This window comes from Clavelina lepadiformis, chromosome 6 (assembly GCF_947623445.1).
Source record: "Clavelina lepadiformis chromosome 6, kaClaLepa1.1, whole genome shotgun sequence".
NCBI classification, from domain to species: domain Eukaryota; kingdom Metazoa; phylum Chordata; class Ascidiacea; order Aplousobranchia; family Clavelinidae; genus Clavelina; species Clavelina lepadiformis.
Genome location: NC_135245.1, coordinates 13,729,622 through 13,754,617, shown reverse-complemented (window position 1 = coordinate 13,754,617; position 24,996 = coordinate 13,729,622). Strand labels below are relative to the sequence as shown.

At 35.4% G+C, this 24,996-nt stretch overlaps 1 protein-coding gene across 6 annotated transcripts; it reads left to right on the top strand.

Annotated features, from left to right (window-relative positions):
* Window positions 1–7,301: 7,301 nt before the first annotated feature.
* Window positions 7,302–24,206, top strand: LOC143463292 (spermatogenesis-associated protein 7-like). 6 transcript variants are annotated; one of them, XM_076961739.1, is made up of 7 exons: window positions 7,302–8,297; window positions 10,895–10,984; window positions 13,356–13,465; window positions 16,271–16,827; window positions 21,377–21,466; window positions 22,869–22,994; window positions 23,128–24,206. In XM_076961739.1, exons 2-7 carry the CDS (start codon window positions 10,909–10,911, stop codon window positions 23,921–23,923), a joined length of 1,755 nt encoding a protein of 584 aa, XP_076817854.1. In that variant the 5' UTR covers window positions 7,302–8,297; window positions 10,895–10,908; the 3' UTR covers window positions 23,924–24,206. The 6 variants fall into 6 exon arrangements, with proteins under 6 accessions (XP_076817854.1, XP_076817853.1, XP_076817852.1 ...); XM_076961738.1 differs by lacking the exon at window positions 7,302–8,297 and adding an exon at window positions 8,357–8,761; XM_076961737.1 differs by lacking the exon at window positions 7,302–8,297 and adding an exon at window positions 8,774–9,231 and having other exon boundaries at window positions 22,872–22,994.
* Window positions 24,207–24,996: the final 790 nt, after the last annotated feature.

Below are 24,996 nucleotides of genomic sequence, written 5' to 3'. Positions count from 1 at the left end.
CTATACGGTAATCCTGAACTGTACTTTAAAAGTAATGCTAACTTCTTGTACTGCTTAACCAATGCAAGGTGTAACTGTAAAGCGTTCTACATTACACCAAGAAAAATGTAGAGGCCATGAAAATATCCATTTGAGCCACTTTGTGGCTCTATTAGTCCAGCATTGGATGTTTGTTTTGTTTCAATGCATTTGATCCTTTATTTTTCTGTGCTGTGTAATTCCTATAGGCCTATGCCCAGGAAAATCACAAATCACTTTTTTGTATAATGCTGTAAAGCTGTTAGAAACAACCAATCAGCCATCTTTTGTAAAATTTGTCATAAATGGATTCATTTCAAATATAGCAACTTAAGTCTTAGTGATTTTAAAAATCTTTGTAATGAACCTGATGACAAACCCTGTTTTTGCCAACTGTGCCTTGCCGACACACTTTCCTTTTGTTCAATATCTAATGACCAAATCAGTGAACTTTATTCTACTCCTGAAGCCACCTCTAACTTAATATTCAATCCTGATATACTTAATGAAACCTCTACTTAATGAACATCATCATCATCATTGCAATTTAAGTAAGATGTAGTTAATCAAAATGAATTTCAATCGATGAGAAGCTGACTTTTATGATTTTCGACAAGGTGAAGATGGTGCAAACATTTGCATAAACGATCATTCAGTCATTAGATACCTTAGTCATTAGTTTCGTTATTTACATATGTGCTATAACTACAACGGCTAGCATTCCAACTTTCGCTCCGCACAGTTGATGGCGAAAAATAAACAATACAATGTTCTTTAGTTCATTAAAGTTTTAAGAGTTTGATGTATTTTTTGTGTACCGCTAACAGCTAAAATTTTACAAAAATTCTTCACTATTATCCAAAGTTTGAGTAGTCATATTTCCAAAACCATAATGTAGAAAGAGTTACTATTTCACCAAATGCAGGTCACGCAGACCATATTTAAAGATAGGCGGTTAGGTAAGACGAACTAGTATACAAAAACTTGATTTTAGTTAAATTTAGGATTTAATAGATTTGTAGCTGCCTGGATGGTATTTTTTAATAACATTACATGATTTTTTGCAAAAGTGTTTTCTAGTTATTGATTGAAGTTTGTGAAATTGTTTTTTGATAAAGACTAAAAATGTCGATTGATATTTGGAAAGTTGCTCTGAATAACTTTATATGAACACTCCTTTTAGTACGTTCCCAGGTTGTTTTCCAGCATCTATTATGATAACTGATAAGAAGTTTTTATAGTAAATGGCCGCTTCTTAACCTTAACTTAATTAACATTTATCTATGACTCAATGTGTCAACTTTGGCTATATGTATCTCACATTGTCAAAACTTTGTTTCGCTCGCTGCACCTGCTACGACTTGCTGCGTTTTTCATGTCCAAAATTTGAACTCCCATCGCTTTCATGTTTCATAAGCTCACACTTCTACCAGAAAGAATTTCGAGACCCCAAAAGGGGTCGCGACCCATAGTTTAAGAAGCCCTAAAAACCTAGCCATAGTGATTGCAATTCAATAAACATCTTATATGCAGTAGTATTACTTATGTTCTTGGTTATTCATAAAATTGAAAAAATGTACAGCACCGGAGGTGGGCAGTCAGTACTTTGAAAGTACCGTCGGTAATGGTACCGGTACTTGGCAAAAAAGTACCGACGGTTCCGGTATTCGGTACTATTTTAAAAAAGTAGTTCGGTAATTTGTTGGTTCTCGGTACCGGTACTTTTTGTGTAAAAGATGCTGCTACAAATAGACAATGTTTGCTGCAATTATGCCTCGGTAAAGGTTACTCCAGGTCAAATCATGTTTGATGTTAATCGCTTGCGATTTTACTTGACATTTCTAGATTTAAAAAAATCAAAAAAAGGTAAAATTAGTATTAAGGATTAATTAACATTTATGTTTGAACACATACTTGCTAAAATTTTGAAATTATCACGTGAAAAGTACCGAGTACCGGGGACCGATTGAAATTTCTTGAAAAAGTAATTCGGTACAGAGATTCCATCGGTACTGAAAAAGTATCGCGGTACAGTAATTCGGTACTATAGTACCGCGGTACAGTAATTAAGGGTAGGCTACTATAGTAGCGTGTTTTGCTACTATAGTACAGCGGTACTGCCCACCTATGTACAACACCTATAACAAAAACCTTTTCTTTTAAACTATTTCTGTTGTAATATTAAAACTTTTCGGTCGACAAAAGGTTAGAGTATTCTAAACGCACACAACAATAGAGTCAGATAACTCAACAGGTAAATAAGATTAAGATACCCTCATAAGTCCAAGCAGTTCTTCAGACTCTTTCCAAGTTACTGTATGGGTGGCACGATTTTTTCCATCGTCTGTACTTAACAATGGAAACTGTCGACCCACTTCGATTGTTTTTTAAATTACAAACGTTCTGAGCATTGGATTGTAAAGATTTCGCTCATGTGAGTTGCATATGAATTTCTTGACGCAATAAAAAGTTTTTTGAAAATATGTTTCTTAGTTCTTATTTTACAGTGCTTTGAATCTGTAATGAAATGGTTGTTTATCGTTCCTTATCCTGTAAGGGCGACCACTTCAATTACAATTTTCTCTGTTGAATTGTTTAATGTCCTCGAAGTGAATGAGTCTCAAGGTCGTTGTCTGCTTTTCTTAATCTTAGAATTAATTGTACACCTCGACAACTTTATATTCTGGTTATATTGAAGCTTCATTGAACGAATACATCAAGATAGAACATTGTGACAGCAACAGCATAAAGTCATGTTGCGGCGTTGAACGTAATAGCCAAAAGAGACTGATAAGTGATAACTGATAAGTGATAACTCGTAATGCACGCACAGTAACAGGGAAGCAATCGATGACGTCACAAAGTGTTATGCTTCGCTGATTCGATAGACGAGAATTCTATGTCTTACACAATCTTATATTACATTAATTTATATAATTATCACAAATCCTACGCCCTGGACTAGTTCGATACGAAGTCACGTCACGTTACGTGGTCAGCATAGCATGAGATGAAGAGTGCGTAATTCGGAAAGAGCCTATCTATTGGAATTAGAGTTAGACTGAAAGGTAGTTTTAGGTTGGGTTTAGGTTACTATGCTGTAACATTAACTTTAGGTTAACAAAAAACTGTGAAACAGAGCTTTGAACGCACGATTTTTTTCAGGTGAAATAGTGGCAGGCTAATATAAAACCATAAGGTAAGTAAAGTAACTGTAGTGTGGCATAGCTAAATATACCTTTATACCTGTGGTATCCAAAGTGGGCGCCAGCTCCCCCCTGGGGGCGTTTGCGACCGTGAAAGGGTATTGGTCAAAAACTGGGCGATTGGGTGGCGCCGATAGTTAATCGGGGCAGTTACAAGTAGGGATGTGTCGCGAGGAAGATTATTCAGGTTCGTGCGAACCCGAATATCATGAAGGTCGACACGAACGAATCCCGAATCTATTCGTATTAGAACCAAACAATAAAATTTCCTCCAAAAGTTGTCAACTCTTGCTTCTAAAATGATGTAATCGATAAACAAATCGCTTTCTTTCGAAAAATAGTGTTTAAAAAACGATCGAAAAAGCAAAATCGTTAGGAAAACGACCTTCATTGTAAGTACTGCTGACTCTAGTTTAGCATTGTCGGGAAACTAGATCATCATTTTTTACGAAAGTCAGTTAATTTATAAGTAATATTGTATTCGGGTTCGCCATTGTTGGTATTCGTGTTCGCCCGAATCTTCCATAAAGGCGATATTTGGCGAATCTATTCGGGTTTGGGTTCGTATCGGCCCATCCCTAGTTACAAGGACAGGATGACGAAGTGACTTTTAGTCAATTTTTGCTTCAAAAATAATACGAAGCTTATATAGATGATGACTGTATGAGCTCTATGAAAGATAATGTGGTAATTCTTGTTGGCAACGTTGCTTCACAGAGTGATTCGTTTTTGAACAGTGTATGTTCGGTCATAGTGGTGTTTATGATGTAACAAAAGCTTTGTTAGACTTGAATGGTGGATGGTGTAATAATCCTTGCTACCTAGTTTAGATGGCATCAGCAGTTAGGATTGTAAATGTTCGATTTATTTGCTTATCGATGTAGTTAAACGAAAAGCAATTACAAGGTTTGAAAGAGGAACGTCCTGCCGAGTCAGTAATGTTTTAGTTGTCAAAATTGACCCATCGTACGTCGAGAAATTGTAAAAATTTCAGGATAATTTTTTGTGCCGGTTTTGCAAGCATGCATGTATTTTTTTTCCGCTTCTCGAATGGATAGTAAATTCGTTTTTACTTTTTTGTTGTATGGGCGTTTGATAGTCAGTAAGTTGTCCAGGAGGGCGCTATCGGAAAACACTGCTTTAAACGAAGTAACTAATTTTTACGCACCATATTCACGTCATTGACCCATAAGTATGTGGCGCGTGATCGTAACTGCAGTTGGCCATTTGGCTTCACAATAATGAAAGACATTGATCTCCGGTCCTACAAAAGCAACGTTGAAACACTATTATATATCGGGCTTATTTTTGCTGGAAGCATTGCAACCCTTCTTTTCACCATCTAGCTGCACTAATCTTAACCAATTTATTGTCTGTTGTTGTTATCATGTTACTGAAACGTATTTCTACTGTCAGCTTTCAATTACCACGCTGTGATCCTAAGTTTGTTTTTCAGTGTCCAAATTGAAATAACTGTATCAAATATTTTTTCGCTTGTTTTATTGTTATTTGCATGTTGGGTTTAGTTACCGTGTTAAACATTATTCGTCTTTATCATCTGTTAACATCATTTTTGCACGTTTTAACCCCTTGGGCTTTGCTGCTTTTTCCCGTCATTGTCTGCTGGCTGTATTGTGATTTTTCTAGGTTATAGGCTACTGATTAGCATTTTATTTTTTGTCCCCCACTGACGATGACGAAAAATAAACGATGCGACCCTCCTCGACTATTAAATTACCAGTGTGATAAAAAAAAAAACAGTTTTATAACAATATTATACATACGTAAAAGCAAATTACTGTATGGGATTAGGATTATATGTAGCGTATATACCATGCATTTTAGTAGTAGTAGTAGTACCAGTACAGTATTACTTTTGTTTCGACATTGCGAAAAGTATGGTGCTAAAGTACGTATTATAGTTTTGTGTTACCATACGAGCAACATTCACACGACATTGGCGCCTGAAAGTTCGTGGCGCGTGGTCCATGCCTTGTTGGTCCGTAACTGGTAAGTATTGTTCACTACTTTCGGTGACAGTTTTCGCTGCAAAATACCAAAGGCAAAAACATTTGCATTTATTGATGATCGATTAGCGAGCAGCTTATCGTTGCTACGGTGTTGCTAAGGAACCCCAAATCCATCAGAGTGTACGAGTTCGGAACCGGGAAACCATAACGGAACTTGAACTCCTTAGTATAGAGCGCTAGGCTATGTTAATGTTTTAGGAGCCAGACCGAACCTGAATGAAAACAAAACAAAAAAACAACCAGAGTCGCTGGAGGCTTTCTCTGCTGTGAAAGTGACTACCTCTTTCAAAGTGCTGTAACTTTGCTGCATCCTAAATGTTCAAAGTTATTAATAACCTGTTTTTGATTATTACCAACTAGGCCTATATATTTGAATGTAAAGTCGGCTCCGTAGCCGAGTGGTTCGAGCGCTGGCCTCACAAGAAATGTGGCTTGTGTTCCGTATTCGATACTCAGTGGCGCCATACCGTTATAATGACATTGGCATCCTTAGACAATGCATAAACAACACTTGCTCCTGTTCAGTGGACCTGATAGATAGTTCTAAATTCGGTCAGTATAAGACTACTAGCTTACATAAAAAATCAAAATAACACGATAAAAAATGTGTGACAAACTGAACTTTCACAAAGGCTTGCTCGATAACCAGAGCGATGAGGAATTATCACCACGTTTAAGTTGTACAAAGACTTTCCTCAGTCTAAAGATAATGATTATCATACCATGCATACCAAGTCATACCTGATAAAACCATCTGACTGGACATGAGTGACGTAGCTGACCATCTTCTACTTTCGCTCACAACCGACCTATGTAAAAAATTCTTATCGCGTACACAGGACTCCAGTTCCATGAATGGAGTTCATTCTTGTGGGGTTTTCCTCTTCCATCCAGACACACAGATCGGTTCCATCTTGGCGATGACAAAACGCTTTTGTCCTGCCAAACTATCGGCGGAACTTTTGTTTTATATTAAATGTGTTTAAATTCACCCGATTTGTCTGCTTTCCGCCCATTGAAATGGGTGAAAATGCGGTAATATTTTCCCATTCGAATGGCAGGAAGTATGCCTTTCTTACCCTAGAGCAGGGGTGGCCAGACCTTCTTCATGGTCGAGCCGCATATAACATACAGTATTCCAGTTTTACAAGAGCCACAACACAATAAAAAACACGAATTTATTCACTCACAAAAAAGTGTAGCTATTGATTAACATTAGTGCTGCGTGGTGATACTATGAGTCTCCAACTGGGCTTCACCCACTCTTTTTGCAATAATTATTATAACCGTAACCAAGACTTAAAAATAGGTCAGCCCTGACGTACAGCTTCAATCTGACAGTCTACTTAACTACAGTGTACAAGTTAGCACACTTCTGTACAATAATCTACTTTTTGGAGTGTAATTTGATTATTACTAACAATGAGTCCATTGTTACTACGTGTGATAGAACGCATTGTTTCATAATCTGATCAAACAACTCGTCTAGACCGGGAAAATGCATGTCTAATTCATCAATGCTAATAATTTATTAAAGAGCCGCAATCAAAGGCTCAAAGAGCCGCAGTTTGGCCACCCCTACCCTAGAGTAAGATATATGTATTTGGAATGGGGAGATGTTTACTTCGGCAGAAATATGGTTTGTGGGAAACCCCATTGCTGAAAGCAGGTCCATTTTCATGGGCAGAAAAATAGACGAATGGGGTTCACAAACCATACTTGTGCCGAAGTAAAATTCTCCCCATTCCGAAGGCATATATCTAACTCTAGGTTAAGAAAGGCATACTTTCAACCATTGGAATGGGAAAAAATTGCCGTACTCTGGACCATTTTAATGGGCGGAAAGTAGACGAATGGGGTGTTAAATTACGTGTTTTTGTGTCAAATTATGTTTGTAATTTGGGTTTGGTAGCCGTGCTGACGCTAATAACCTTTTTACATTCTCTTATTGGCTCGCAATGCACGTTTTTGCCCTCGATACCTTGTCACATTTGCTCGTCCAATTTGTTAAAATTATTGTCATTAACTGCTAGTATGTCTGCAACCACCTGCGTCAGCACAATTTTTTGTCCCCCACATTGAAGACAAAAAATGAGTGAATAAAGTCCTAAATTAAGCTGTTGGTATAACTGAGGAAAAGATTTTCACGACTTAATCTCAAGAGGCAGTCACTCAATGATGATTTCACCAAGCTTGTTACCGGTCTCCAGTTACCAAGTTTGATGGATACACACATTTTTTATTTGTTTTGATTTTTTGTTCAATTGCCTGAATTTGGAACTGTTCATCAAGAGTCAGGTACATCCAACACTAGCAAGCATTGCTCATACCTTGCTCGATGACATTACAATGGTTGCACAACTGGGAATCGAACTCGACTTGCATATTTATTAACCGCTCTTACATCAAGTCAAAGAAATGGCCCAATCACTTCAAATAAAATTTCTTATTTCAGGCTTAAGGTGTGGTACTTGGGAAACGCGACCAACTAAAGAGATTTACCAGTGGCAAATGGTTTGAATGTATTCCATTTGAACCCAGAATGAACTATGTACACACAGATTTGCAGAATCTGAAGCCAGAATGAAGTTATTGTGATCAACCAATGTTAATCGAATCAAAGTAGAATCAGCAAAACAAAATATTCAAAAATCTGAATGGGTCATCACTCATCAGAGATAAATTGTTTTTGAGGTTCAACATCCTGTATGAAAAGAATATTGTGTCAGATAGCAATTGATTGCTTTATTTTTTTGCAAAGAAGGATGGGTTTGTTATAAACAAGTGATTTTAGTTTGCTATTGATCTAAAGTTGATGCTGACCTAGATAGACAATGCTAAAACAATTTGCATAATGTTTTTTCAGGACTTCAGCAATGCATCATCAATGACTAACATGGTTATCGACAATATAGTAATACCATGTAATTGCACACGTTTGATAGGACATAAGGTGGAATTATAGATTAAAAATTTGCTAAAGAGCTATACAAGTAAAGTGGGAGAACAAAGGCTGTGGACGTTGGTGTTTATAGTTCTTCACGTGAGATTGAACAATATTTTCTGCACTATTTTGTAATTTTAGATCCTTTGATTTTTGTGTTTTGTGTTTTGGTTTATTACAAAAAGGAGAGTTCACCCAATTTAAAATTTTTGCCTCGCTTAGTTTAGTTTTATAAAGCTAGCGCACAGTGTTCACCAGACACTGTATGACAGCTTTACTCAGGTCACTAAGTACTAAACATCCAACAATTGCACTTGCTTAAATAGACTTTTGTTTATTAGGTAGTTATATGTTTAGGTTCTATTCTGGTAAGGTCTAAGATTAGTTTCTGGCATGTGTTTAGTAATTGGTAATAAATGTAACTTTTCATATTTTATTTCTCTGTATAAACTAATCTTACATGAAGGTAATATAGAACTAAGTTTTTGTGATTGGTTTTGTGCTTGATTTATTTCCACTCAAAATGGCTTCAACCAAGGGCCACATGGCTTTAAACAGCAGTCGTAAGTGATTTTGCTTTCTCAACAGTATGTTGCTTTGATTGTAAAGCAGGGGTCGGCAACCTTTTGCTAGTCACGGGCCAAATGTCGAGCGTACAACTCTTTGGCGGGCCGGAATTTTCATTAATACTATAATTCACACTCACTTGAGTATATTACGCCACATTGCTGCAATCTCAATCATACCAATCACAAAAAGAACAGAATTTATGTATTCACACTTCAACAACACAGCATTAATGAGACACTTGATGCTGCTTGCTTTGTGAAAGTTTTTCAACATCTGGTGACAAGTCAGATGAAGCAAGAACCAGAACATTTTCTAAATGGGCGTCAGAAATTCGGGATCTTAGCTTGCTCTTCGTGAATTTCATTGATGAAAACATTTGTTCACATGTGTACGTGCTACCAAACATCGATGCCATTTCTTTTGCATTGTTGGTCAAGCTGGGATAAAGACCACTTTCAAGAAGGTACTTTTTGTAAAAGTCAAGCAGCGATATGCCCTTATGAAATTTTGCCTTCAATTCGTCACTGCATTGCATTTCAATAAGGTCCATTTGAAATTTTTCGGGAATGGTATTGGGGTCCACATCAAAGGGAGTACTGATAAGCCTGAATTTATTTTGTAGAGAACGAATGTCGGCAAAGCGTGAGTATAAATTAAGTATTTCTAAAAGTGACACATTTCTAGAAATTCTTCTTGTTACGCCATGCCCCCGCTGTGCGGGAAACCAGCTGACCGCGAGAAGGGAACGAAAGAGAATAGTTAGTCGAGTTAGTGGTGCGTAAATGAGTACTCTACAGACAATCTCGTACTGATTACGTCATTACGATACTAGTCTACCGCCTTCTCACCAGTTTTATGGCGTAACAATAGACTAGTTACTAGTACGACGTACTTATGGCGTAACAATACCACAATTTTTTCAAACAATGCTAACACTACAGTTTGAAACTCAATAAGACACGCCGGGCCGTATTCTTGTGATAACTAATTAATATGTCTCGGGCCGGACGATTTCGCATGGCGGGCCGGATCCGGCCCGCGGGCCTTAGGTTGCCGACCCCTGTTGTAAAGGATGCAGTGAAAACTTCTCTACTTTCCTTAACTTGTTTGTATTCAGAGTTATTAATTATATCACATATAATGGTTGGCATTTTATTTTTTACGACACGAAACAAAATCAAAATTTCTATTTACTCAAGGAACCCAATAAAATGCTTATATGCAACACCAGCTTTGTATGACATAATTGGATCAAATGCACAAACTCTCATTTATCTACCTCACTTAAAGCATCTAGTGTGGCTCCTAAGCAGCAGTGAAATAGCATAAATTTTTTTTGGTCTATTGCCAACTTGTACATCAGTATTAAACGCAAGGTAAACAATTTGGTAATTGCCTTTTCTTAGCTTTATTTCCTTTGCCTTTTCTCTACCAGAAGCAGTAGGTTCTCTTTGATATTTGTTTGTTACTGTAAACACTGAAAACTACGATTACTTAAATTTCAAACCAGAGACCCGTCTGTAATTGAATTTTTCAGCAAGAAAATTACATTTTGTAAGAATTATTGCATCATCAGTCTCTGACATACAGTTGTCTTCAAGCTAAAATTTTCAATGCAACTGCTTATCAAATGGTGATGTAAAAAGCGAACGCAATAGAACAATTACAGTATGAAAAAATAATCAAAAAAATAATATGATGAACACAAAGCGGTAAATAGCAACTTACGCAGAAGCAACACACAATCAGAATATAACTTTTGTAGATTTGCCCAAAAAGGGTTAATTATTATTATTATGCGAACTTTGTTGAAAAAGTTTAAAAAGTACCTGGCGAACTAGTTAAAAGGACTTGACTCACTGGTCGTAGTTTGCCCAACATTGCCTTAAATGCTATTATACTGCAGCTGAGGACTTTCTGAATGGATATCTGAATACGATGTAGTTGCACTTCGAGTTTAATCTAGGATTAGCTATTAACTCGAGTTTAGTCCAATTTTCTGCATTCAACTCTAGATATTTTATTGGGTACCTTAAGGTTCAAGTTTAAAAACTTGCGATGTACAGAATTTATGTTATGCTATCATTTTGAATTCATTCTCTCTAATGTTTTGTTATTTATTTCAGCTTATAAGCCCAGTATGAACAAGCTATCTTCACAATATCTCATTCAGGATCAAATGACCAGCCATTACTACAATTTGGCTGCTATAAAATGTAAGTTATTGCAGAAAAATGCCTGAATAATAAAGCTGTTTGAAGTGATCTGTTGTTGTGTGTTACTCCAAGCCTATCTAGCATGTTGATAACTTACCTTGTGATTAAAAAATTTTCGGGATATTTACCAGCATTTTACTTATTTTTGTTTTGTTATGGTGAATAGTTACAATAATGAAACCCCAAACTTGAAAAAACTTTTTTTCCATCTCTTATTACAGCCGACGAAGCTAGGTGATGCTTGCAAAAGCTTGTGTTGAGAAAAAGAAAATAAACTTAATGTGAATAAATAATGGTGTTTATTAGTGTCATAATGTAATAACGTAATGCGTTTGTCTGATTATTATTCAGAATGTTTTATTCAGACGTGGAAAATCATATATAAATACTGCACAGTGATTTTTCGCGGGCATAATACGCATGGCTGCTTGCCACTCACGTGATCCTAAGTTTGTTTTTGTTCGAGGTCACATGTCTTGGATGTTTGTCTTTGTTTGGTGACTATGCAGATTGTCGTCGTTGTAGTGATAATTTTTCAGGATAACTACTGAAAATTTTATGGTTAACTGTAAAGCATTAGTTCGAATTATATATGTAGCGTTAGGTTTTTTGTTTTAAGTAGTCAATTAGGTGTTGTGGCTCAGAGTAGGTTTTAGTTGGGCGGAAACGACACCAAATGGCTCTTTCAATGCTAAAGTTTGCCGACCTGTGGACTAGAGTGTTAAGAACCTTCTAGAATTGTAGATTCCTAAGTTCAACAATTTAATATTTTTCACCTTCAAATATTGTTGCACATAATTGACAATAATTAGAAGCTTAGTCTTACTTGCTTAAGAAGCTCTAATGGACCTGCTGTTACAAACGTTTGGTACATATTACATTATTACGTATATTTTATGCACATAAAACATCGAAAACTCTATTTTTATCTGTATGCATTCTCTGTGTAAACGCAATTGAAATGCTTGCGATATCTGCACTTGTCTCCTGGCCCACAATAATATAAGTCCAATCAATAACGACTATAATAAATAACCTTTATTTACACTTCAACAATTTAATAATTTCCTTAATTTAATATAGAACAAGACAAAAAGATGATTTTTTATGGGGACTGCCATCAAAAAGAAACGCAATTTAATTTTCATACATAGGTTTTTAACTATTTGAATGTTTATATACAGTTAAATGATGTGTACAAAGAGAGCTTGTCAACTTTCTCCGGACTCTTTTTGTTATGTCTGTGGTTATTATAATAACATATTAAGCCCAAAATTATGCCCGAAACTAAATTTTTTGTCATATATGGGGCATATTTTGGCATGAAAATGGATGACCAAGATAAACCTTAGGCACCACATTTTGTTGCGAAAATTGTAGATCCACATTAGAAGGATGGTTGCGAGGCAGTCGCAAAAGCATGCCGTTTGCCGATTGTTATTTCTGCATGGTGGATATTTTCAAGTATAGAAAACCAAAAGACAGAAAAAAGATTTTTTATCCCAATATTCCCTCATTCATTGCACCTATCAGTCATACTACAGATCTACCTATTCCTAGTCTACCACTTAGACAAGACAAATCAAATTATGCTTTATCATTCACATCATCTGTGTAAAGTAGATGATGTTAAACTTGAAGATGAAGAAATGAACAGCAAAACTCTACATTTTCCTCAGTGAAATGAAATAGATGATTTAGTTAGAGATTTGGGTCTTACAAAAGCAAAAGCAGAACTTCTTACTTCTCGACTCATAGAATGGAATCTGCTGGATAATACCCACATCGAGGAAGAGACCTTTGCAATTTTTTTTCTGTATCTGAACATATTTGCTATTGTACTAACATGCACTGGTCCTCAAAGTGTTAGGGAAACATCCAACATCGTCATTAACATTCGTTCTCAAATGGCGAAAAAATATTTTTCCAACTTGCTTTTTACCAATAACTATTCCAGTTAATCTAATGCATATTTCATTGCAGGAAAAATTTCGTTATTTCAAAAAATCAGTAATTTGCAAATTGCAAATTACATGAAAACGGTTGATACTACGAAAAAACTAAAGTCATTTTTGGGCCCAGCGCAGCAAAAACCATAAAGAAACATCAACAAATCAAGATAAACAAAACAAAACAAAAAATTTGTTGCCCAATGTAATAAACAATGAAATTTATTCAAAATTTAAACCTTGGTTTTTAGTAATTTTATCCCACATTTCATGGAATGGTCTTTTTGTTTTTATTCATATTTAATTGAAAATGTTAGGTTAATCGTAATGATTTTCCAAACCAATATTTTATGTTCTGTTAATGAAATTTTTTGTTAATAACATTTTTTTATCAAATGTTTGTTTTTTTTTATTGTTAACAGCTGCAATTGACAACAGACCACCGGAGTCAACCAGAAAGAGTATAAAAAAGCAAGATCAGATGAAACGAAAAGCATTCCTTCAACAAAATGTACAAACCAATAGTAAAAAGGTTGGAAAGTTCTGGAATATTTAATGATTTGTTGGATGTAAAGCTTAGTGTGTTAATTAAGGCTACAGTTTGTTTAGACTTTGTTTGTTTTGGAATATTTTTGGTCATTTGTGAAGGCATCTACCAAACCCAAAATTTGTTTTTTAAAACTGAATACCAGCATTCAAATGATGTCATTGAATGTTAAAACACAATTCACAAAATATTGACTTAATTGCTTTTGTTTTAAATGTAATTAATAAATAAGGCTGATTTCAAATGACTATTTTTAGTTAAGATATCAGTTTTGTCAGTTTTTGTGATAAGGCTCCTTCATTAATGACTTAAAAATACGAATATTAAATATTAGCTGTTTTTTCTTGGTTATTCCTATCTTTTTGGCCACGACTCTTTTATCTTTCAACATTATGCAATGTATAAATTTGTATGGTTGGGAAACAGGTGAGTAAACGGCAAGTCCAAAAGCAAGTTAATCTTATATGAAAGAACTCTATCAACTGAACATTCTGGTAAAAATAAAATAATCGTGGTGAGGTAGTTATCGACAAAAAAAAATCCCAAAAAGTCTCAGTTTTTTGCCTTCATTATGACGTAGATCAAGGCTATTGTTTTGTCATAGGTTAGTCAAGTTGCTTGACAACTTACTGCTGCTGTTGCTTTCCTTGCACGGTAGTCAATTGAAGTCAGAAGTGTAGGTCATAGAAGTTTAGCCTATGTACAATTAGGCGTCATGTGAAGAAATTAGCAACGTAAAGCATTGTAATTGATTAAATTATGTTTTTTAACATAAAAAATCCTGTAACCCAATCACTTGCATCTGTGAAGTTCAGTATCCTTTGGAATAAATAGGCTACCCATCAAACCAGAACCATACTGGTTGTCGTGGTTGGCCTATAGGCTGTCATCTATCAAGCTATTGGCAGTTAGAGCAATCTATACAGCTGTAATTGATACACACGTGATATAAAGTAGGTATTGATAAATCTATGAATTTTTGTGACAATTGACTTGACAATTAAGGGTAATTTTACTATTTTTTATTTTATACTGTTATTTTTCAAAACTATTTTACTAAAATATTCAGTGAGTAGTGTTCTTTCATATAAGCTCAACTTGTTTTTGGTCTTGCCTTTCACTTTAAGTACACAAACGTGTCTTTGTAGGTATTTGGTTTTAAACATTTAATCCATGGGTGCCCGACCTTTATTAACCCAAGATCTACTTTTCAAGTAGCCAACCTCCAGCTGTCTACCAATCCAGTGTGAACATCGCAAATCCAAACACATCATTTCCTGTGTTTCTTACTTGCTAATTTCAAACGTTTTCAAGTCCCCCCAACATAACCTTACACCTAACGTAAAATACATTGTTGTGTCACAATGAAATTTATATAGCAAACTTAACTCGGACGCAAAATTCGAACGAATGAAAATGCCCTCAAAACCTTAAAAGAAAAGGTTAAATTTCTTTATGAAACAATGACACGTTTAGCGTATTTAAAAATGCCATTACCGCGCTGGTGGTTTAGCGGGTAAATAGATTTTATTATTAAGACGATATGGTCGCAGAAGCGATAAAACTGAAATTCTCCCCATTTCCTTCATTGCGTCCTTGCATTGAATTTCTTTTCGAAATTTAAATCTCTCCTTTGGTGCAGGTAGACATCAATATCACAAACCTAACCTCTTTCAAGTGCATACATACAGTAAACCTTCTATAAATAATTAATCTGAATTAAGGTGATTCGTTTTTGGTAAAGTGTAAGTTAGTCATTCGTTAGCATTTTTAGTAACCAAATTTTATTCGAATAAATTGATCAGGGTTCACCATTGGAAGTCAGTTGGTTGCTGGATTGTTTAGTTACCAAAGACATAGTAGTCGGCTGATTATTCAATTTTAAGGTTAAGTGGTTTTGTGTTTAACACAACAACTAATGAAAAGTTGTGTTGGTCGCACCGTCAACGTAATAATAGTAACGTAATGTAACACTAGTCCACAACTACTATTAAAAATTGAATGAAACAAGTTATTTAAGTCTTACTCGATTAATAGATAGACGAATAGTTGTCCCAAGTCACAAAACAAACTGTTACACACAAAAAACTTTATTTTTTCTAATGGCGTCGCGGTAGACTTGGGATCTGTCCGCAGACTACTGGCAGAACGTGATCGACTGGTTCAAACCAAACTGCTATACCTACAATAAACAATACAGCTTGCTATGTGGCATTTTTATATCCTGTTTTGTGTGCCCTAAAAAAGGTTGAAAATCGTTGTATATTTGATGTGATTATTATTGTTCCTTTGCTTCCACCTTGAACTAATATTTTTCTCCCCACATCACAGTTACGGCTTTTTAAAATGGTAGTTGCTTAAAAATGTATTTTAAATACTGATTCAAGAAAATTATGGTGAAATGAATGAAAATCATGCAAAAATGCCTTTTAAAAAACTTATTGAAACAGCAACAAACTTTAGCTGCATATTCTTGTTGCACTTTTTCTGCACCAAGGAGCTTGAAATCAACAGAACACACAGTCCAAGTACTATAATCACATAATAACCTTCACTCCTTCGGACTAAAGCTTGTGCAATGACACTTAAAGCAATAGGCAACAAAAATGCATTGATGCAGAAAAAATCGGCTTGCATAGCCTTACAGAGTTGAACTGCTAATTGGTCGTTAACCAGTAAATCCCTTGTCCATGTCTCCTTGGATCCAAGGCTTTCATTTCTGCTAGTTATGTTGTCCTTAAACTTTCAAATGTAATTTATTTTGTAAAGGTGTTTATATTTTTTGTTTAGATGGACAATACTCAGAAACGACATTCAGCAGAAGCAAATTCTACAACCGCAAACCATGACAGTTTTCATTATTTGGAGCAAAGTAGAAGTGCAAAAGAGGGGGACTGTAAATATCGTAAAGATAGAAGTCATTTGAGTAGTAGTTACTCTGAAACAAACTTGAGATCGTCCAAACTACGTTCTTCTGAAGTAAGAAGTTATAGTTCATTTGGAAAAGGTTCACCAAGAAGTTTTCAGGGAACTTCAAGTTATCGGGATTACAGATATACGAATTTAAGCTTTAAAGGAGGAAATACCACTAAACCTAGTCCAAAAAATGTAATGGAAGTAACTTACAGTGGAGACTATTTGAACAAACATGAGAATCGTTTTCATAATTCAGAAATGCTTCCATTTACACCACGAACCAAGAAGAGAAAAGGCAAGTCATTTCTTGCATCCTCTGAATTTTATGCTCCTCCAGCAAGAAATATGCAGAAAAAGAAAAATGAAAAGAAGACATTAGACCAAGATCATGTAACTGTGGACAATGTCAAAACTTTAAATGACACTGACAGGTAAGAATAGTAGAAATGTTATAACAAGTTTATCTTAATTTGAAGAAGAGTTGTTCATAAAAATACCAGACAAAATTTTTAATAATGTGTTGTGGTTAATGAAGTACCGGTATTGATAAAAATTCGTCGAAAAATTTGCCTATTATGGCTTATGGCTAAGTTGGTGGCATTTGTGACGTCATCCTATAGAATTCATGTGCGTGTTGGTGGAACAAGTGTATCTTGTCTCGTATCTCAAGTAACAGTGAACATATCAATATTTTATACATACTGAAGTACATAGCAGAAATATGTTGGGCTATTTAGGCCTACCCTAACTTGTAGTTGGTGTCTTTATACAAATTCTTGTCATGTGTCACATTGTCCTAGTGCATCACAAAAACAGTTGCGCTGCTGTTGAAATTTGCTAAATCTTTGACTGTGCATCTCTCTTCTAGGCTTGGGTATTACGTTAGATAATGCATAGGTTGGGGATGATGTCCACTTGTAAACACAATCGGTTTAGTAGGTGTCTTGGGATAGTTTCAAAATCTCGAAAGTCATCTGTACCAGATGGTAGTTCTTCTGCTGAAGAAAAATCCATGCAACATGCTGTAGGATTATTTGCAAAAGTTTCTTTTCCTAGCCAGTGTCTTTCTTGATTGGATTGGCGCTGGTAAGGAAACTCTTTCTTGACATGAGGCCGAAGTACGTTGGAGTGATACAATATATATATGTTTAACCTTTGTCTTACTGCATAATTTTACACCGCTAAAAGGCGGTATGGGTACAATTGTACCCACATACATTTTATATTGAAATTCCCAAATTAGTTATACTTTTTGTACGGTGTGCCGTATTTATTGGTCTGAACGTTTAGCTTCTGTGCTCTACGGAAGTATCACACGTGTTGTTAGGCCATGTAGACACCGGACAACCCTATATGATATGTTATCTTTGTGACCTCGATTATACTCAGATAAACAGCTCATTATGCCGATTATACTCAGATAAACAGCTCATTATGCCGCTGTACTCTACTCCCATAAATTTCCTCTGATATTTCATGGCATCTCACTCAGTCGAAATTTAACATAGATTTCGAATGAGATAGGTGTGTAGAAATTTCTAGCCTACATTGTTGCTGTTTGGAGGCTAAAAGTTTTTTGGAAAGTTAATGAAGAAATCATGGGTGATAGTGATGCTGGATCTAGCATTTACGATAATCAAAGGACACGACAATTGAGGTTAGTATAATTTTGTGTCCAGCCATTGCCAATGTTCAGCCTTTTGTAGTATTTCACAATATGAGTATGAGTATTTCTGAATATGACGAAGGCACATATGTGGCATCCGATGACGAAAACTATTTACCACAAGCGGATGGTGGCACTGAAGAAGCGTCCGACATTGAAGTAGAAATTGTGATAGAACAGGATGAAGAATACGAATCAGACGAAAGTGTTGAAGATGACCCTTTTGTGTCTCAAAATGTTGGTAGCATTTGGATGGTGATGAGAAACCGTTTCCTTCGAGCTGCAGTGGAAATGGTTCTAGGACGGCACACTGCGACACCGCCAGAAGGGACTGCAACTAACCCCAAAGAACCCCATGGAAGTCGTGGAGCTACACTGATTGTTGGTAACTGCTATGTTGCAGACATCAGCAACGAAAACGACGTAAGACCAGGAAAAGCTGCGTGGCTTGCGTTCAGCCTGTTTGCGACGAACACTCAGTGACAAAAACAAAGTGTATTACTTGTGAAACGGACTAAAACCACCTCGATAAAGTTTTCGTTCATATTTCGTATCAAATAAATCATTTCTGTAATCTGTTTCATTCAAAATTGGATAAATTGTCTTTGGGTTATGTATTCTGGCGTCATTTCAATACAAAAAGTGTAAGGGTACAATTGTACCCATGCCGCCTCTTAAGGGTGTAAAAACAACTCGATCCTCAATCTCGGTAACGTGTAAAGAGTTTTTGCCGAAAGTTACTCTGCATAATCTAACACAAAGATGTAGAGATGTCAGGAAATCTCAGGTCCCTCAGGTTTCTAGAAAAAAGACTGCCTTAATTTAAAATTGAAAAGGTTACAATTGTACCCATGCAGTAGGACAAAGGTTAATAGCGCAACTGCTAACGAGACATTCCACTATACTTTTATTTCGTTAAACAGATCCTGGTCCACAACAGAGGCTAACTTGAATTTATTTTATTGATAGATAAATAATGTATATCAAAGTACAGGTATAATTTGTTGTAGAGAGACGTCTTTAAATAACATCAGTGTACCTCCTTGTCGAAAGGGCAATTTATACAAAATTTAGCTTAAAAAAAAGAAAAACACAATGACAGTTTTTACTGCAGGTAAATGTTATGCCCTGCCGCCACTTAGTGGTCAGAATGGCGTACGCTACCGATTCCATAACACATCAAGCTTTTACATGCCGTCTGTCCAGATTTTAGATCAAAAGCACAAACTTAGGTTTTAAAGGGGTTGGCTCCAAGATGATTTTCTGACTTAGCATGAGGAAATCCTACCAAATGCATAGATCTTTGAATGCTTTCTCTGTTAACCTGTAATACTTGCGTTGTGCATCTATGCAAAAATCATCAGCATATGATAAGCTCTTTGTTCCTAGTAAGACTGCCTGGTTGTTGGTGTATGTTGTACGGGGTTGGTATGAAACTGCCCTGTGGTAAGCCATATTATGCATTTATACTGATGAGGGTAGATATTAGGCTTCAGCTCAATGAGCTCAGTCTTGGTCACTCTTGTTGGCGCTAGCCTGGTCTGGTAACGCTATTTCGATTAATTGGTATGATAAAATCCTGCTTAACCTTGCACTTTTTCATCAAGTAAGTGAAAGCTGTCAATCAATATACTGAGTACAATTCTACTTAGCTGCTTATGACATCATAATAAGCTTACATTGATGGAAGTTAATGTGAAATACAGCCAAATATTTGCTGCTTGATAAACTTCAATAATGAATGAGGACAATTCTATTGGAAGTGTTCCACGAACAAGGCATATAAAAAAGCTGGAAGATTGTGTTTGTAGAAAAACTAACAAAAAATTTCTTGCTGAAGGCCTTCTGAGGGGATTATGTAGTGCTACCACAAAAAGAGTACAATTTTCTCTCTACCTGCAGTTAATAGATTACCATGTACGGGATAAAAGTATTCCCCCATGTCTTCAATTAAGTTTGAAACCACCAGGAATGTCGGGTGAAAGGAACTGTGTGTTGAATGAAAAGTGGATGAATGGTGTGTACAAGTGTTCAAAGACTTTATTACGGAATTTGCGTGTTTACTATGACAGGAAAGTAAAGCAAAATGTCTGGCTGGAGAATTGCTTATGGGAACAGGCTGTTTTTGCTCTGCAACATTCGAAGTGCTGGACCAAGCAAGCATCCAGAAATAAAGTCAATAAAATCATAGAGAAAACTAGCTTAGAAACTATCTCCAAGATGATGGGCGCTGACAGCAACAGAAATATGTCATCGAATACTGTCAGGTTTGTTTTCTATAAAATGCAACTAATATTGTTCAAAAATTATTTCCGCAACCTCTCTTGAAAAAACTAAGTATCTTGCAGTAATATAAGGTTGTTACATCAATATCATAGTAGCATACAGTGATACTATCGAGCTTATTTTTGAATTCTTTGCACTCAGCCTTTTTGTAGTTGTAAGTGATGTCGGAATGGTGTTGATGTAGTATAGGCTGACTGCAGCAGTTACTTGGACAATGTAGGGTTTTTGGTAGTGGGTCAAGAACAAGTTTGTTACTGGTCCGTGTTATGACTCACGAAGGCAGGATCAGGGTTATAGCCCCGTTTCCACCTTCCGTGGTTGAAGGATTATGCTGCTTCAAATTGTGGATGAGGCTCAGCTGTCTTGCTTTTGCTTGTAGGTTGGCGGCGTCCCCATCTGCCATAAACTCAATGTACCCCCAGATCACACTGCGTCTGTTAAAATCTCCAAGTAACTAACTACTTGTAGCTTTTTAGGAAATATTTTTGGCACCAGAAAAAGGTCGGTAGGCAGCTTAGGCAGTATGCAGGTTACAGCTGCTTGACTAATGCTGAGGGCCTCAATGTTGTTTTCATCGGTGCAGGAGGTTGCCTTGATTGTTGTTCTGGGTTTAACATTACCATGTTTCTTGCATCGTCATTCAACAACTAGTCCCATACCACACACATTTGGCCTGTTGTTTTTTGGCCTCTGTGGGTTTCCTGCATTCAGAGTATGTCACAGTTATGGTTCCTGCAGATGGTAGCAAAGAGATGTTCTTTTGAATTGACAGATGTATAACAATCAACGCTGGTCTTTATTGTTATTATTATGATACAAATGCTATCTTAAGGCATTGCTGATATTAAGTCATGTCACTACTTGTCACACTGTTCCTTGTATGTATTGTTGTGTTGATGTTTATATTTTGTGCTTATTTTATATTTAAGTGAGGCCCCCAATCCTACATGTAATATGGAATTTTTTTCATCAATTGGCAAGAAATTCTTTATATTAGCAATAAATTTACCTCCCAAATACATTTGCAGGGATGAAGATCACAGACGGTGGTTAGAAGAACAGTCTCAATATATGCAACATTTGTCATTGCTGGAAGATCAAAAAGACTATACTAATATGTAAGGTTTGCTGATCACAAGTTCATAACATGATAAGGTTGAAGTACCATTATAGCTAATCAAAGTTAACCCGTCAAATATTACGTACTTTGCAATTTTGTTACATCAGCCAATTTCAACACTATAAAATCTTGCTAGATTTGTAAAATATGATATTATCACTTTGAATACTAAAGTAATAAGGGTTGTTTGAAAATGATGGCGATCGACAAACGACGATAATAACCAGTGTTTTATTTTTAAGTATAAGTTTGCTTGTCATTGGTGGCAACTCTCCTCAATGATAATTATGAGCATGGCTTGGCAAAAAGTTTTATTGTCATTTTGACAATGGTGTTACGTTAACGAACCATTGCTAAAACATCACCAGTATCAGAAGGTTTCGATTTATGACTAAATAAGACTTCTACAAGATTGTTGCAACAATAACAACAAGTGCAAAGAGTTTCATTTTTTATTCAATACTTACATGTGTTGGACCTTCCATTTGTCCTTCCTCATAGTATGAAATTGGAAATGCTCAAAGTGCAATATATAAACCCCAAGGTGCGATACTGAGAGAAACATGTCATCCACAGAGATAACATAATACCACAGATAGTGTAACATGATAATAAACAATAAAAATGCAACTTAAACAATGATAAGGTGAACGTCAATCAATGAAATAAGATGGGAATTTGAAACATTGAACAGTAATACAGAGAACAAATACGTCAAGCCCATTATCATAAATTTGTTTGTTTAGGCTGTTTTTGTTTTGCTTAATCACTTTAGCCTCATAAGTTTTGCATTCATAATTATTACGGCAGTTTTTTTTATTAAAATTAAAGATTGTGTTCTACACTTGGTTAATCAGCGTTCACCACACCCTGCTAGTAACAGTAGTAGCCCACTTTTTCACTTGAAAATGATATGAGTTATTTGTCAATCTCAGTTTTAAAGATATTAGCAGTCAGATATACTCATTCATTGGTATCTAGCTTAGTAGCAACTGAGATTTTGAAATTGTGTTTGTGTTATAACACCATAGTTTGCAGTGACGTCAGCGCGAAAAAATCATTAGGAAATGTATTAGGAAGCATAAGCTACCTAATGTTGTTACCTAACCTTGTTCAGTACTTGCATTTGTTAATAGTAAAATTCTCCATTTTTATTATCATTTGTTAATGCCAAGTTTTAGTCTATGATAAGCCCAATGTTAACTGAAATGGATTGTAAAGTGTTTTTTTTTTCTTTTCATAATTGCAGTCTTGTACCAAATAGAATTTTTCATTTTACGATTTTTTTTAGCAGTGTATCTTAATATCTACCAATATAAAAAAGAAACAACTTCTCTCTAAGTATTCCCTACTTACTTGCTTGCTTTTTTAATCATTTGGAAAAACTGTTTTTGCTGCAGTAGACCAGAGAGTGCACGATCAGACACCAGAAAAAGGATAGAAGATGAAGAGGAAGAACTGCGCTATCTCACATTTATCAATGAAGTTACCAATGACATTTTATCCAGAGGAACGTATTCAGACAGGTATGTATATGAAAATTTTTCTTTATAGTGTTTTACGAATTTTGTAATTATAGATAATTTATTTCATATTGGCATTTATATGGTTGTATTTGTGATTACATTTTGATTTGTATTTTTTGCATAATTATTTTAGCGTTATCAATCAAATAATGGAAAGACACATAGAAAAAAATGGAAATGAGCTTGACATTACCAAAATGAGGCTGATGTTACAAAAGTTGAAGCATGAGCTTGGTGTGCAGTCAGCTATGAAGAGGTCAACTTTGTTGGATACTTCTGTCGGACAAAATTTTGACATTGACAAAGGGGCAACTACTGGTGCTGATTCGTTGCTAGAATTGAACAGTCATTCCAAACTTTCTACTTCCCCACCTGTACAATCAGTAGAACATCGCATAAAGAGTGCTTCTTCAAATTCTTCAGTTGTCAGCAGCAAAATGTCAAAATTATCTGATCAAAATTCTTCAGACAGCAAAAAGTTTGTGATAACTGAACCTGCAAATTTTCCTTTGGAAACCAAAGCAAATATATACGAAAGCAGCAAGGGTAATATAGTAGTTAAACAATCACTTCCAAATGCTGATTCCAATGAAATTCTCCCAGAGCGAGATAGCCATAGCGCAACTGAGGAATCTGATTATGAATCAGTTGCTGCTTTGTCAATGGTAATAAAGCCACCTGACAGCAAAGAAAGTACATTAACAAAGGAAAGCAACCACGAAGATGGTTCTACCATGGATCACTCGCAGAAGTCAATCCATGACAGCAATGAAAGTAACTTGACAATAAAAGGCAGCCAAGTTGATATTATTGCCAAGGCTCAATCAAAAAAATTGAATTATGCTGATGAGAAGGTACTGGTAGAATCTGATTCTGATGCAGTTTATGATGATGATTTTGATGATGAAGATAGCGGTGATGAATTCTAATACCTTACTCAATGTAAACATTTTTAACTCTATTTATTTTGAAATAAGGTAATGTTTGTGTTATGGTATTGTTTTTTGCAAAACACGTGCACACGTCACTTTAATCCACTTTGACTATGATAGTCGGTAATCAGATTTTGTATAGATGCTATTTATTTCAGTAGTATTAGGAAAACTTTTTTTTTTGCTATTTCACGACATGTTGCCTGGAAAACGATAGAATGGTTTTACAACTGGTTTTAACTTTAAATTTTGAAAAAAACTATTATCTATCTTTTTTAATGTATTACTACGTACTGCTTTGTTGGGAAATGTAGCATTTGTAGAAAAAATGTGTAATTAAAAGTTATCTTAATTTTTCCTATCATTAGAGACTATTATCTTGTAAAAAGGTTAAAGATCTTAATGTTTAAGTTTTAGCTTTTCTGTTTGTTCTACTGTGCGTTATTTAATTCAATATTTATGCAAAGTAGTACTAGTACAAAGTTTTTACACTGTATGATATGTAAGAAAGTAGTCAAGCACAATATTTGGAAAACTGATTTCACAAAATTTTGTGCAAAGTTTTACTTGTATTTTTCCACTGTGGGTTTTACTCAATCTCATGAAAATTTTCCTTCTTTAAAAAACATTGAAAATCAAAGTCTTATGTACTCGTGTATTTTGTTTGTCGCTCTTTGAATTTTAAATTATCAAGTAATTTGTATGCATTTCCAACTGAATATTGTCAACGTGTTTATGAGCAAAATATATATGAAATGAGGAAATAGGCCTGCTTGCACCAACTACTTTGCTAACAAAAAAACATAATATTAAAATTCTTTTGAGAAATATGTTCTGTGGTGGTTTAGAGCCTTTCCTATTATTATCGAGACACGCAAATCACCCTACTACTTTGGCATTTCCATTTTAACTTTTTGCTATACGTTTTGATAATTAAGTACCGGTATTAAATTTTAATTTCTTTAAAGTTGAACGCACTACTGCACTTATTTATCGCCAAACAGTATCTCTAAACCAGAAGTTTAACACACATTTTTGTGAAAATGCGCCACCTCTTTGAACTTTTCGCT

Excerpts from the sequence above, each read along its gene's own strand:
- LOC143463292 (XM_076961736.1), top strand. The coding sequence starts at position 9,135 with ATGAAAACATTTGTTCACATGTGTACGTGCTACCAAACATCGATGCCA. Across the intron at positions 9,232-10,894 it reads TAAAGACCACTTTCAAGAAG|CTTATAAGCCCAGTATGAAC; the intron begins GTACTTTTTGTA and ends TATTTATTTCAG. Across the intron at positions 21,467-22,868 it reads CAAAAAGACTATACTAATAT|TAGACCAGAGAGTGCACGAT; the intron begins GTAAGGTTTGCT and ends TTTTTGCTGCAG.